General features: G+C 45.6%; 1 protein-coding gene across 5 annotated transcripts in view; it reads right to left on the bottom strand.

Moving 5' to 3' along the window:
• Positions 1-1,685: 1,685 nt before the first annotated feature.
• LOC105301623 (5-formyltetrahydrofolate cyclo-ligase) overlaps positions 1,686-15,905 on the bottom strand; it is a 22,009-nt gene continuing 7,789 nt past the window's right edge. For 4 of the 5 annotated variants that reach the window (XM_011374377.2, XM_023520050.1, XM_011374379.2 and 1 more), the window contains one exon: positions 1,686-2,511. In XM_011374377.2, the coding sequence (XP_011372679.1) occupies positions 2,279-2,511 (233 nt within the window). In that variant the 3' untranslated portion in view covers positions 1,686-2,278. Of the gene's footprint in view, positions 2,512-15,478; positions 15,641-15,905 lie in introns of all 5 variants that reach the window. The other variant, XM_023520048.1, reaches the window with a different exon arrangement.

Below are 15,905 nucleotides of genomic sequence, written 5' to 3' on the forward strand. Positions count from 1 at the left end.
TGCTGGGGCCCTGATGCATTTCCAATGGCCCAGCACTAGGAATTGTTTCTCTTCAGATCTCAATGGCTATTTCCGGTTTTCCTTGGCCCCCTCACCTGAGACCCTCATCGTGTTGCCTCGCTTCTGGGGTTCCAGGCCTTGTCCTCAGCCTCTGCCTGAGCCCTGATTAGAGTCAGAGGGTTGTTATCACCCATCCCCCACATCATCAGGTTTCTTCCCCCCTTCCAGTACCTTCTGCACAATGACCACTGCCCATGACTGGTCACTAGGGAGTGGTCCTCCTTCCAGGACAGAGACCCTGCAGCCCCTGGGTCTCCTTGCCAGTGGACTCCGCATTCCGCCTGCACCTGAGGATCTGGGGGTGCTTCTGAATGCTCCCTTTGCTAGGATAATGACAGTTCAGTGGTGCTAAGGCTTCCAGACCTGCAGCAGCTCAGGACTTTTTCAGATCACAGTCAGTCCGGTGTATTAACATTCGTCTGAAACTTACGGCTGAAGCAACACTTCAGCTTTTAACCAGTAGAGTAGTTGATTTTATAGCTTCTAGAAACTGTTTCCCTCTCGTCTCTCACTGCACATACTACACTGCACAAGTTCGATTTTAGCTCAATTGACATTACTGACATTTTTAAAGTGTTTTTACTTTTGTACATAAAACATCAAATCGTGTGTCATTATCCAAAGAATATGCATCATGTTTTGAATAAAAATGCCCTGAATATATCCAATTAACTCATCCAAAAAGATGCTCCCATGCCCACTATGTGTCTAGGTGTCTCCTAAGTCTGAGAGCCCCGGCTCTTTGGAGCTCACCATTTGGTGAAGAGGCAGGCATGACGACTAACAATTGATACATAGGACAATATGATAAGGAGGACAATGGCCAGAGCCATTTAGACAAGTGAAAGTAAAACTAACTGCCTGGGAACAGAGAGGAAGACTTCACAGAAGAGGTGACGCTGGAGCTGGGTCTTGAAGGGGAAACAGGAGTTTTCCAGATGAACACAAGAGAGCAGAGTATTGCAGCCAGAGGAAGAAACGTACGCACAGGTGCAAAGGGCAGAAGCAGCCGCGGCAGCCGCAACCAATGCTCAGGGCACTATGCGTGCACTTGCGTCAGTGGTACAGAGAATGTGGCAGTGGGGAGAAAAGGGGCTAGAAAAAGGCAGGCGGCAGACCTCACGTCAGCAGCTTTGTACACAAGGGAAGGCATCTGGCCAGCACCCAGGCGGCTCTGAACAGCCACTGAGAGATTCTCATCAGGGCGCCTCATGATCGGATTCACTGATACTCTGCAGTTCGAGAAATAAAGTGGAGGTCACACTGAAGGGCGGAGGCCAGATCTGAGTCTCCCGCCCAGTGAAGCTCAGGAATGCTGAGAACCTGGACAGGAGTGCGAGGATGATGCAGAGAGCAGGTGTAAGAGGCACGCGGAGCAAAATCCACAGGACCTCGTGACAGGCGGGACGTGGGGTGTGAGGGAGAAAGCGGCATCTAGGAAGACTCCTGGACTTCTGGTTGGAACCAAATCTTCCCCAGACAAGACTGCTCCCTAGCTGGGATGCCATCTGCCAACTTTTAGCCCAGAGCAAATTTCATGTCCCAAGCAGACAGCACAAATAAACAGAAATAATTTCTAACTTATAACAGGTCTTAAACTCGTAAGTGACTGACACACAGAAGAGTGCAGATGGGAACAAACCAGCTAAATTTAAGAACTTAAATTATAAAAGTTTTCAGTCTATAAACAATCAAAAGCCACGAAGTGTCAAGACATAAAATTTCAGGGTGAATAAATGAAGTCCAGATGAAGTGGTGTAACATTCTTGGGGAACTTTGTACGCAGAGCAAACACCAACAAGTCAGTTAATAATTGCTGAGTATCTACATACCTGCCAGAGACTGACCAGGCCCATGACAGGGCTTAATGACATAGGGTCTGCTTCCGATGAGGTCACTTTCCTCTCACTGAGTTGGACCACAGTTCCTCATAAATATTTAACTTAAACTGTAAAGCAGAAAGATCAACTTGTCATGTTCACACCAGGAAATTAAGCTGAGAATCATATGGTGATAGCCTCCATTTTAATTAATGTTCTACTATTCATTTTTAAAGATAGTTTTACGTTAGGTGTGTTATAATTATACTAAAAATAATGTAGTCCGTGTTCCCATGAGTGTGCAATTTCAACTAATTTCCGACAAGAGAAATACACATATTCTGTGTCACATACTTCTTGGGTACAAAACACTGATTATCTGCTGTAGTCAATTGGGCTTAAGATGCTGAGGAGTCTTCGTAAAGGACTTCATCTACCTTCACGTCATTTTCGTCCACTGGGACCTGGAGGCAAATCTGTTCTTTGAAAGCCAAGGCCATGGTGTAGGGTTTCACGTGCTGCTGCTGTGCACAGCGCTTCAGGTAGGCGTCGTAGTAGCCCCTGCCTCTCCCCAGCCGGTTGCCTTGTCTGTCAAACCCAAGACCCGGCATGAAGATGAGATCGAGTCCCCCTGTGGAAAAGAGGAACACATTTATGAGGGTTAACGGTTTCCGAAACAGACGATCACTTGGAAATCTGATTTGTTTTTAATGCCACCTATTCTTTCTGATTTCTAATGAAATACACAATCCCTTTAGAAAATCATAAGAGCACGAGGTCAGCCTAAAAGGAAATAACAATGACTCGGCAATTCAGTAAATCTACTGGGCTCCCTTCCAGTTCTGCATGTACACATGTGCGAAAGCACCAGATTCCAGCCCCACCCATAGCTCACTACAGACTCTCCAGGGACAGGGCCTAAGAGCGTCTTTCCTTCTTTTTTTAAGCATCCAGGTGAATCTACACACCTGCCAGGCTGGGGAACCAGTGTCCCAGGATCATGACAATCAGACGAGTGGGAGAGGATCAGGAAGACGCCATAAGGAACAGAGCGTGGTCAGAGTCAGCGAGCAGGAAGAGGGCTGGCTGTCACGAGGACGGAGCCCCCTTCTTCCCTTCCCCTCCCCCTGGAGAAGCAAGGCCAGTTGTCAGGCTTCCCCGGATTTACGAGAGAACGGGCTTTCACCTACTCAGGGGCATCCAAAGGTACAAGATGGGGTCCCACACCTGGTCCTATGGCTGGAACCCTTCCAGGGAACGCAGGGACCAGAACTGGCCATGGCATCCTCAGGACAGACTGCTGGGGCTCAGGGTGGAAGGCAAGGTCTTGGAGGCTGTGAAAACCCAACCACTTTGAGAGGTGGGAGGCATCCCATGAAGAAGGCAGTGAAGGTCACGAGATGGAAACTGCCATGGACTGGGGAGGCCCCCGGAGCAGCCCTCTAGCTCCTGGCAGGGAGCACAACAGACCAGTCCAACTCAGGGGTCTGCCCCACAGCCTTCCTGCACGGGGCCTCGGCTGCCTGACGGCCATCCTGGGGCCTCCGGGTGACCTACAGTTTAGCCACGGACTAGCTGCTCACGCAGCATTGCTGGCAGACACATACCAGTGCTGGAAGCCACGAGTTCCCGGGAACGGAGTGTTCTAAGTAGAAGTGGCCCCCACTACCAGCAGCTGTTCTGACTACCTGCATAACTGTGAGGCGAACTCAGCTTCTCTCTGGCTCCCAGCACATACCTGGCACCCTTGCCTGCCAAAACCCAGCAGAGCATGTCTCAGATTATAGTCATGACCTTCTTGGGTAAACCGGCTTGTCTTGCTAAAAAACCCTGGTCACTGGCCTTTCCCTTTCCCTTCCCTCCCTGTCCCCATCCTGCTCATTGTTCTCTTTCGGGACTGACAGGGGCTTGCGCACTTAGACTGCGCTCCCGCCGCGTCCTCTGTCGCCAGAGCACACTCAGGCTTACAGCACGGCTCTGTCGTCTATGCCTAGAACCCAGACGCATCCACCTTTTCTGGGGCTTCTTGCCTCTTTACGGTGTGGCGAGGGACTTTGCAAAGTCCTGGGGCGGGAGGAGAGAGGACCCGGCCCATCGGGAGACGGAGGGCAGTTAACAGATGCACGCGTCCCATCCACCCCAAAGCAAGGCAGCGGCGTCTACCAACCGCCCAAGAGCAGCGGAGACGAGCAGCGTGGCAGCTTCGGCAGCGGGGGAGCCCTTCTGCCGGGGTGTCGGGGAGGCCCGGGGAACTGACTGCACCTGGCTTTTACGGGTGTGTCTGAGTCGGGTCTGAGTAGACTTCAGAAGCCAAGGGGAAGGTGGCAGGAGCACAGTGCTGGGAAAGGAGCGGAGAGGGCGGAGGGTCAGGCTGAGGAGCGTGGAGTTCGTCAGGTAGGGGCACGGATATTTGGGAGTTAAAGGTGAAGAGACTCCTACAGCTTAATAGCAAAAAAACCCGAATAACCTGGCTTTTAAAAATGGACAAAGGACTTAGACATTTCTCCAAAGTTAAAAAAAAAAAAAAAATGCCAACAGGTACATAAAAGATGTTCAACATCAATGATCATCAGGAAAATGCAAATCAACACCTCGATGAGATATCACCTCATCTTGTTAGGGTGTCCGTTACTAAATATAATGTCAGTGAGAATGTGGAGAAACTGGAACCCTCGTAAGTTGCTGCTGGGAATTTAAAAAGGTACAGTCGCTACAGAAAACAGTTCCTCAAAAAATTACGAATAGAACTAGCGACAATCCCACTTCTGGGTATTTATCTAAACGAACTGAAATCAGGGTCTTTAGGAGATATTTGCACATCCATGTTCACTGTAGCATTATTCAAACGGCCAAGAAGTAGAAAGAACCTAAATGTCCATCAACAGAATAAATTAATAAACCAAATGTGGTATGTACAATGCAATATCATTCAGTCATGAAAAAAGGAAATCCTATATATGCTATGACATGGAAGAAACTGGAGGACATTGGGTTCAATGAAATAAGCCAGTTGCAGAATGACAAATTCTGCACGATTCCACGCAGATGGGGAACTCACGGAAGCAGAGAACAGAATGGCGGCTGCCAGGGGCTGGGGGGAGGGGGATGGGGGAAGTCGCGGTTCCCTGGGTCTTAGTTTCAGTCACGGGGACCTCCGCGCAACATCGCGCTTGCAGTGAACACTACTGTACTGCACGCTTAAAACTCTGTAAAAGGGTGCGTCTCATGTTATGTGTCATTCACCACAATTTTTTAAAAGGCAACGATACCAGAAGGAAAGCCAGAAGAACAGTCAGGATTTCGGCCAGAGTCAAGACATAGGAAAGAGAAGGTAGGATTTCATAGAACCCATCTGTAGGCAGAAGAAAAGAATGAAAAAAAGAAAAGAAAAGAATGTTCTCAAATCCTTCTAGCTGGAATTGATCTCGCCTCCCCGCCCCCAACTCCTGTTCCTCCCGGCACTGATTACGGCCTCCCTGACGTCTACCGTGTACTTCGGCCCACTGTGCATGTCTCTGTCTGCCCCGCCAGACGGAAAGCTTCCCTGAGGACCACAATGTTTCCAAGTCATCCTTCACGCTTGGATTTCAAGAGCATTCTAGGTCGAAGAAACCCTGAAAGACGTGTACCACCTGCAGAGCGGATCAATCCAGCATGACATCCCCTACTTCAGTACACGCCAAGATATACGGGTTTGGATCAAGGAGGCAACATTATGGGACAAGAAAATGACAGAAGGATTGCCTTGCACGGATACCTGTTCAGAGTGAGCTCCATAACTGTTAAGCAAGAAAGAGAATGGCTTTGGGACTCTCAGGTGACAAAAGGCTCTGAAATGGCCCTTCGTAAGCAAGGGTCCTGACATCCTATTTAGGGTGCTGCTGTTGCACCCCCAAGCCATAGGATTGCTACTGCTGCTCCCTCAACCATGGGTTCACCTGTTATCCCCAGCTTCAGGTTCTTAAAAGCCCTCTGTGGTCAGCTTCTGCACTGGTGAATCCAGGTGTCCTCCTGATTCACAAAGTGTGTTCCACGCTGACTCCATCCACCTGCTGTCACCCTCAAGCTCTTCCTGTGCCTTACTACCGTCAGCACATGCTTACCCCATCCGCGTCCCACCGTACACACACCTGGGGCTCTGCATACTTCCCTAACGCTGTGCTGGATGCTTTCCCTCCCCGAAGGTGATGATCCAACAGGGCCTGAAAATCACATACAGGCTTAACACGTTCCCCTTGCACACACTGGTCCCACCAGACCATCACGACTAAGAGTTGACCCCAGACCCACTGAAACACACTGCGAAGTCCAAACCCTTCTGGCGGATGGAAGAAAAATCCTGGTCCACGCACCTCTTCTGTGTACACCTCTAGCGTGGCTCATTAGGAGCACGCTGACACCAGCACGACATGCGGGAGAGCCAGCCTGAGTTTGTTGTCTTGTGTGCGCTTGCTTCGCAGGCGCCTCCTGGTGCCGACCAGGAGCCCTGGCTGCACCAGGCCTGCGAATCAGACCAGAGTCCAGAAAGTGATCTCAGCACGTCAGGAGGCTGTTCTGCAGAGTCGCGGTTGGTTGGGTGCTCTTCCTCAGGCTCTGCTGGCTTCCCAATGGGACCCTGCATCCCCAAACTGCAAGGCCACCCTTCGGAAAACTCGACCTGGAACACACACTATTTGCTCAGACGACTTGCCCCTTCATTGGCGCTGGCTCTCAAACGCAGCACCCTGTGGAGTCCGTCCAGGGTGGTGATCAGGGGCCCTGAAGCTACTTCTTAGCTGTGTCACCAGGCGAAGCTCCTGCCCTTCCTGTGCTTCAGTCTTCTCATCTGTAAAGTGGAGCTGAAAACAGTACCCACTTCACAAGGCTTGTCATGATAACAGAGTCAGATGATGCCTGTAAGCTCCCAGCACAGCGCTCAGATTATGCTACGTATGGTAACTACATTTACTGGGACAGCTTTTCTTTTCTAATTAAGAAATGTCAGGCACTGTTCCTTAAGCCGGGGAGCCGGGAAAGGAGCTGGAGCTTCCACCTTCCGTCAACTGGTTTTTAACAAGAGCCTTTACAGTCTTCCCTCGGAACTGGCTCTTCCACGTTCTCTTAGCTCCAGGGTTTGGGAAAAAACCAGGGGAGAGCGATGTGAGGGAAGAGAGGTTAGCAAGCTTTCCCTGTGAAGGGCCGGGGAGCAAACGATTCAGGCTTCACAGCCACGTGGACGACGCTGCTGTACAGCATGAGAGCAGCCACGGACAGGAATCAGCGACCGGCTGTCAGAATTCTCGCCTCCGCTGGTTACTCGGATGTGCCGTTGTTTCTCATGGGCGACCGTTGTTTCTCATGGGCGACCGGGGATCCTGCCCTCAGGCACTGCTGGCCTCGATCCACCCTGAGACGCAGCCTCCATCCCGACTCCCCTTGTTCCAAAGCTTCCGGTCAATCGCAACCTCTCAAAGGCAGCATCCGAACTCTTCACTTGGGTATCAGTGCCCACTCGGTCTCATCCGAAGCGCCTCTCCCACATCATCTCCCATCATGCTGAGCTCATCCCTGTGAAGCAGACGGGTTCGCTGTCCCTCGGACCCAGCCACGATCTCCTGCCTGCAAGTCCTTGCTCCCGCTGTGCTGTTCTCCACACCTGAAAGGTCCTTCTAACCCTTTAATTAACTTGTCTAATGCTTACAGTCACAACATAACAAACCCCAGTTAAGCAGCTCTCCCCTGACGCCACGGTGAGGCTCGCGGTCCGTTCAGGATGAGGGTCCCCTTCCTTTGCCTTCTGGGAACGGAGCTGTAGTCTCTCCTCCGAGAGAGACCGAGCCCAGGTCTGTTTACAATAAAACAAAGGTGGAGAGTCCAAAAAGAATGAGAAGTCTCTTGACCATATTGATCTCAGTTCCCTAACTACATCCAAGTAGCTACCTGTTCAGCCCATTCCACATGACGCCTAACTCTTATCCAAAGTCCAGCTTCTAAAAGAGAAGAACACAGGAACTGACATTTGTCAAATGCCTACAATGTGCCAGGCACTACGCTATGCCCTGGGGATAGAAGGGTGAATAAAACCAGCTGGTCGGCACATCCGCTAGGTGAGGCAGGAAGGTGAGGATCGTCACCCCCATTTCACTGATGGAAAAACTGATGCTCAGTGCTCAGAGAGGTCAAATTACTCCTTAAGGGAACTAAGTTCATGAGACAAAAGCCAAGAGCTTGCTGCCCAGGTGGGTAAAGATTCAACAGCACACACTGCTCCTACTGCTAAAAGGTAGGCGTGGGACTGGGCGAAGGAACGGCATAAGCGTGGCAAGGGCAGCGGAGCGGGAGTGCGGGCTGCGGGACGGGCCGCCCGCGCCTGAATCCAGCACCACCACTCCCAGCTGCGAAGCATCAGTCAACATGCCGTCGCCCACAATCTAAAATGGATGAGCACACTGCGACGAGAAGAGTCTCTAGGCTATTAATACCAAATGTCAACTTAATCAATTGCTGCGCGCATCCTCCCTAAACCGTGCAGCCGAGTGGAGACAGGCACTTCCATCAAACACACTTCTAAAGCATGAAGAGGCTGAAATTCTGAAATAAAATACAGAACCAATAATTCATGATAGCTCTGGTGGCAGAACTCTCAAAAATCAATACCATACGCTTTAAACTCATTATGGCTGCCTTCAAAAAAACAGATTGAAGTACAACCTCCTTGAATCACTCTTCATAGTAAAACAGTACAGAGCATACAAGGTAATAAACAAAACCATTTATGTGATTACAGTCATATAATATATTCAAAATCTCATTATATATAAATATTGGAATTTTAAAAAACATATTTCCCTTCAAATCCATAATGCTCTTAAGGAGTATTCAACTAAACCATCTCATGGAGGCAGCTAATTCTTAAAAAGTTACACTGTCAATGTGCCTCCGCTCTTTCACTCTTTCGGCCATGTTTGGTCACAGAGTATTTTGGCCTTTTGGGAATCTCCATGTAGAATCAAACACACTGTAGTAAATGTCATCTGTTAAAGACACAACTATCATGTGACTGATCGTATCTGTATTGTCATTGTAAAATCCTTTCTTTTAACAGAGGTCCCAACGTTTGCATCAAAACACGGGGACTGTATTTGTCACAAAAGCACTGGGGACAGTACCCAACACCATGCGAGGCAGCCATTTCTCTGCTGTCCCCAGGTATGACAAGGCACTCCACTATTCGGCTCATCAGAATGTAAGTCGATCGCGTGTGCCTGATATGTAAAAGCTAAGTGTTTATGAGTCAAGGCTTTTACTCGGCCCCGTGAACACGGACCATGTGTTTCAATGAAAGGAGCAGGAGACAACAGGAATTCATATTCTTCTAGGTAAAACTGAAAGCAAAGAAATACAAACCGTGCATTAGCTGCTGAGCATCTCACCAGCAGCAACTTCTTCTACTTAACCCAGAAAGCCTAAAAAATATCAAAGACAACAGAAGTGGACTGCCAAGATGGATGGTAAAGACCGAGCATCCTTTTACCTGTGATACTGGTAAACCCCTATAAGACGTTTCGGAAAGGATCCAAAAGAAAGTAGTAACCAATTAATCAATTAGCCAATCATTCGATTATCCAATTAATCGATTATCCGATTAATCAATTAATCAATTATCCAATTATTCGATTAGCCAAATATTCAATTATCCAAGTATTCATTTAATTGATTACTCAATTATCTAATTATTCAATTAATCGCTTATCCAATTATTCAACTAACTACTGTCACTGCTTACCTCAGGGTTTTGGGATTTGGGCTTATTATTTACTTTTTCTTTACACATTTCTGTATTGTTTGAGTATATCTTTATAATTGAACATTGTTTTTAAAAAAAGAAATATTTCTATGAATGCTCAAAAAAATTTCCAGTCTTCCTTTGAAGATGTACTTCAAACATGTTAGTTTTTTAATTAAGTATGTTTTTTACTGTATCATAAAGCTATCAGGGTATATGGAAAATAATTCCAAAATGATTAAAAGTTAGCAGGAAATCATTTGATTTACATTATTTTCTTACCCATCATCCTCACTATCACCATGAACAATGACGGCTGTCTCCTACATGAAAGACAGCAAGCTAAGTGCCAAGAAAGAACCGAAAGAGTCAAGTGAGGGTCCCATACTGGACCACAGGGGTTGGAAAACTATGGCCTAAGGGCCAAACCTGGTTGTTGCCTGCTTTCATAGATGAAGTTGTAATGGAACACGGCCCTGCTTCACATTAAAGCAGCAGAGCTGAATCGCTGCAGCAGACACTGTAGGGTGCACAGAGCCCCAATATCAACTACCTGACCCTTCACATGAGAAGTTTGCCGAGCCTAGCTTTAGAGTGTCTACCACAGGTTAAAAGAGAAAAGCACAAACTACACTTGGGCTTATCCTATCTTAGCAGATATTGACCAAAATAAATCTTATTGGGGAAAAAAAAATTAAACTGTCTTACAGATATACAAAAATGCTTTGCAGAAAATAGGACCAACGGCAGCAGCTTTATCCACACAGCATTTTCTAAATGTTACATTTACTTTAGCTCAGAGCTTGTGATACTTTCACTGCCATTAATGATCAAGTAAACCTTAAAAAGTTAAAAAAAAAAATTGAGAAGAGATTATAGAACTTACTATGATTTTTCACTAACTTTAGGCAACTTCTGGTTGTCTGATTTTCCTCTTCCATCTTTAAAATGAGTAGATGGAATTCTTCAATTTCTCAGACCTCTTTAGAATCAAAGCTTAGTAATTCTGAGAATCTTAAGGACGGTCCTTGCGTATCCCGTGTGATACAGTCCATAAATTAAGCCGGTCCCCAAAAGACAAATACTGTATGATTCCACTTACATGACGCGTCTAAAATAGTCGAATTCATAGAAAGACAGCAGAACGTGGTTACCAGGGGCCGGGGTGAGGAAAAGAGGGGAGTTGCGGTTTTGCCAGATAAAAAAGTCCTGGAGATGCCTCACGACGCTGCGAATACACTTAATACTATGGACCTACCCGCTCGAAGATGTGTAAGATGGGAAATTTGATGTTACATGCTTTTTTTTTTTTTTTAACCACAGTTTAAAAACAATAAGGAAGAACTAAGGCTTTAGGGTAAAAGCGGCTGAGCCTGGCAGCCCGCCCCACAGCTCAGGTTCATGTGAGGTTGTGCTTAAAGAAAAGCCTGCTTTCTTCTTGAGAGCACCGAAAAACGATTTCTTCAGATATAGAAATATATGGATGCTTTTGGTGCTATTTCTATTTTTCGCACTTTTTAGAAGATGAGCTCTCAAAGCCATTACTGTAAAAATTACAGGAAGGCACGACTCCTAAGCCTTGAGAGTTCAGCAAAACGAAACTTCTCCCGGGCTCCCACCCCTTGTTTGATCGAGGCGTTAAACGAGCACTCGGCAGTTCCTGCAAACTTTCCAGTTCAGCACATTTCTTCTGCTCACTCTTCTTCTACTCTAGGACTTGTCGCTTGGCTCATGTGAGCCTGTGCCATCTAGAACAAAGTCTATTACTGCCAGCCTGAGACGAAGTAATCTATTACTTTGAAATAACACAGTACCTGGTTTTTATATGACGTCCTTCCTAATGTGTTTCAAGTGCTTTTTTCACTCCAGCTACCCTTGTTATCTGTTTCATTAAGTTTGGTAGGCGACAAACTTGCTCTTGAAACACTTAAAGTTCCCTAAAACCTGCTAGAGCACCTTGACAAAAAAGGGAGCAGAAAAAAGTCTGAAAATTTGCAGCTCAGTCAAAATTCAATGGAATCAAATTAGTAAACAGCTATTACTAACAACTCACTGTATAGAAGGCCCTGTCTGAGAAGCCCCAGAGGACGCAGAGCTAAGTGATTACTCATACTCTAGGATCTAACAGCCTGGGCTGCTGCACACACGCTGGGCTGTGCAGAGACAGGTAAAGTCATCCCACTGGCCACACGAAGGTACCGATGTTGCGTCCAAGTCGGTATGAAGAACAGGACAGCTTATCCAAGGTCGATTTCACATGCAGAAATTGTACAAGGAACAAAACCCAGCTATGTTCAGTTCGTTTTACCCAATTATTATTTGATTCAACGTTATTACTTAATGTTGAATTAAATAACATTTACTAAACATCATCTGCTTCCCTCCTTCCAAGATGCAACTTTTACACTGGACTATACGTTTTTCTTCTCTGTGATTTTGGTGACTATCTTTTACCAGTCTTTTAAAAAGAGAGTCTTTAGAAACAAAAACACCTGGGTTTCAGCCTCGCCCTGTGACTATTTGACCTTGGACAAGTCATTTCCCTTCTAGGCCTGTTCCCTCATCTGCAAAAAGAAAAGATTGACTTAGATGATCTCCAAGATCCCTTCTAGTTCAAAAAGTCCCCATGTGCTAATTAAATGACTAAACGATATGTAAGTGCAGGAGACTGCAGACACAACCACCACCTCAGACTAATACATTTGTAAAACACCGACATCTGCTGGAAATTGGGAAAACTACTCAGCCTATCGAAATAATAACAGCTTTTAAAAAACATGGTCTTGGAAATCTCACTTTGAAAACAGGTAATCAAGGAGGAAAGTTTCTTATGAAATTAGGTTTTCTAGTATTTGATTTTGTAGAACTTAAAAAATTTGGAAGAAAACTTTAAGGTTACTTCAGAGACATCTGGTTCCACTTGGAAACGTAAGCCTATGTTCCTATGCTTTCCTATCCTACAAAAATAACTGTCTGAAAATACAACGGAAAAAAATTTCATTCACAGTAACAACAAATATAAATTGACTAGGAATACACTAAACAAGAAATGTGCAGAAACAACATGACTAAAAGCAAAAACACCAACAAAAGAACACATGAAGAGCAGTAAACAACTGGGGAGAGAAGGCTGACTGTGGTGAAGAAATCCATTTCTCAAAACTAATCGACAGTTTTGACACAATTCCAACCAAGATCTCCAGAGGATCTGGGTGGAAAAACTGACAAAATAATTTTAAAGCGAATCTCAAAAACGAATGTTTAAGAATAGTCAGCTAAATTTTTAAATTATGAATAATCGGATAGGACTCATCCTACCAGGTACTGGAGCATTAAAGCGCATTAAACAGCTATTACACAGCTATGCTGATCAAAACGCCACGGCGCTACTGCCTGGCCGGCAAACAGACCAATAAGGAAGACTAAAACGTTCAGAAAAAGACCAAAACAAGAATTTAGTACATGGACATGGTAGCATACTTTAAAACATGCAATCTAGTATTAACTGTAATCACCACACTGCGCGTTCCATTCCTGCGACTTACTCTTTTCTATACCTGGAGATTGAAAGAAGCTTCCGAGTGACAAAGGTCTCTCCAGCAGTTGCCTACAACAATCACTTGCTCCCTGCTCCCCTCGGTCTACATTTCTAATCAACCAAAACAAACTAGCAAACTTACACTCTTCCCTTCTTTTTCTATCTGGGACTGAACATCAACTGCATAACCTCTAACAGAGCCCATCAGAAGTACTAATATAGGGCGAACCTAAACTTCTTTCAGTTGAATGAAAAGAGAAAAATCACTGCAGTTTGAAGTTTTAGAAGTTTAAAAAAAAATAAGAAAGAAACAAGAGCACCTTTCTGCCTTATATGCAGTGACCAGAAATCATTCATTCAATATGCACTTATTAGGTTTATCCTTTAAGAAGGATATTTAAGCTGGTGAAGAAGGAGGAGAATCCTCAGAATACCTGGGATGCTGTGTTGAGTCCAAACACTACAAGGGAAATGTCTGAAGACTATGTGATTCTCTAGGGGCTGCAGAAGGATTGCCAAGTTAAAGGTTACAAGAAAGCACAGAGAATTACTTTCTAACCTTTACAAAGTGGTCTAAATGGAATGGGATTCCCTGGTGAGTGGTGGGCTCTCAATTCCTGCCAAGAATTAAATTAAAAAAAAAAAAAAAGTTTAAGTTACATGCGTGGAATGTAATAAAGCCAATCAGATCACACCGTGCACCCCGATGTGTCCTAACAGGTAGAAATACAAAGGCAGAAGTGTCCAAATTTGATCTGGGAATCTAGAGAAGCTTCTGAAGGAGGCAGCACTTAAGCTGAGACTCAAAGGATGATTAGGATTCCAACAGGCAGACAAAGATGGGTGTTCAGGCTGAGGGAAGCAGAAGAGCAAAAAAGGTAAAGAGACCTTCCCCAAAAGAGAAAACGCACGCGCACACACACACTCTCTCTCTCTCTCTCTCTCTCTCTCTCACACACACACACACACACACACACACACACACACACACACACTCTCTCTCTGTCTCCCCCCACCCCTTCCCTCCCCCCCCACCCTTTTCTCTTCCTTGAGTCTTCCTACAGAATCTGGGCTTACTTTCTGGGCAATAAAGACGAAGTTTTCAAGTGGTGGAGTAACACAGTCCAGTTGCGTTTTAAGGTCACTTTGGCAGGAACGTGAAACTGAGAAGACACGTGTTTGGTGAAGGATGGCCAGTCAAGAGGTCGCTGCAATAACCCAGGACAGAGAATTAGACCCCAACGTTTGCCAAAATCATTAGAGGCAAAGGTGAAATTTCATTAACTGGAACAGCTTCCTTGAAACCGTCTCTTGTCCTCTTTTTCCAATGGAGAAAATTCTCTAACTCACTTTACTGGAAAGAATGTTATAATTCATCAAAAAGAAATATCACAGTCTTGTGGCCTTTCAAAATGCTATACTGAAGAATTTTAAAGATGATTTTTTCACTGCTGAAGGCATTCAGAGATAGATCCTTTAGGTGTTTGCCCATGCAGCAGCTGAGTAAGATGGAGGCTGTATCCAATCCGGGGATGAGAAGTTCCCTAGCCTGCGACGGGACTGTCCCATTAATCCCTGGGGGCAGAAGGTGATGTGGAGGGGCACAGAAAGATGGGGGGAGGGTGAGAGGGACAGACAGAGAGAGAATGAGCGGGAACTTGCTGATGAAGAGAGGAGAGGTAGAGGAAGAAAAAGCACATTCACGGTGGCATTTATTTACACACAGGTTTTCACCACTCTAGCTTGAGGTTTAAGGGTCAGACCAAAGTAAAAAGAATTTTTTTCTAATTCAAATTCCTCTTAAAATTAAAAATGCTGCCTCTTCTCTTAATTGGACATACACAGAAACATACATAAACCTAATAGACATTTTAATGTCTCAATTAAAGGTAATGAAATAAAAATTGAATTGGAAATGGAGTTTAAATATCTGAAGTTCTATATGTAGGGAGTTTTAAGTCACCTGGGTTAGTCCTTTTAATGATACCGAAGTGTTGAATAGTACATCCAATGAATCATTATGCTTGAATAGAACATTTAGCAGGCTAACTCATCTTGGCAAGAATAACAGCCCATAACCCCTAAGGAAGTATCTTTTAATCTTAATGGGTTGGGAGTTAACAAAAAGTAAATTACCACTCTCCAAAATGAGAATCTATTCTGAAGTTGCCACTGCAGAAGATAAAACAGACAATTCTGGAGCAGCTCCAAGGAAGCTATCATGAGTGCACTGATCATTCAAATGAAAGGCCCTGCTTTAAATGAAAGACTTGGCTCTTCCTCCTGTGTACTTACTTGAACATAAAATGACTGAAAAAAAGCTTCATGTTATGACCAGTGTACTTTTAGATACACAGGACTTAGTGCAAGTTCTTCCTTCGGAAAGTATAATAACGTTCCCATGAATACAATCAGCAAGGGTGCCTGTTCCATGAATAACCGTTTCCATGCAGTAAGCTGTCAAGAGAGAGAAAGAAGATGCAGGTGGCAAAACAGTCTTCATGAAGGAAGTGTTAAGAGAAGAAATGGCACTTCAAAGGGCACTGGAGTGGACAACAGGAGAAGCGGGTGACCGTGCAGTATTGTTAACGGCCTGCGTGTGCTTGGAGAAGCCCCTTGACCTCCCTGGGCTTCAATGAGCCCAAGTGAAAACGAGGACAACGAAGCGAGGACCGTAAGATGTGCTGTGCCTCCAACAGTCCTAACTCGGGGGCAGGGCGAG

The sequence above is a fragment of the Pteropus vampyrus genome, unplaced genomic scaffold (genome assembly GCF_000151845.1).
Source record: "Pteropus vampyrus isolate Shadow unplaced genomic scaffold, Pvam_2.0 Scaffold245, whole genome shotgun sequence".
Taxonomy (NCBI): domain Eukaryota; kingdom Metazoa; phylum Chordata; class Mammalia; order Chiroptera; family Pteropodidae; genus Pteropus; species Pteropus vampyrus.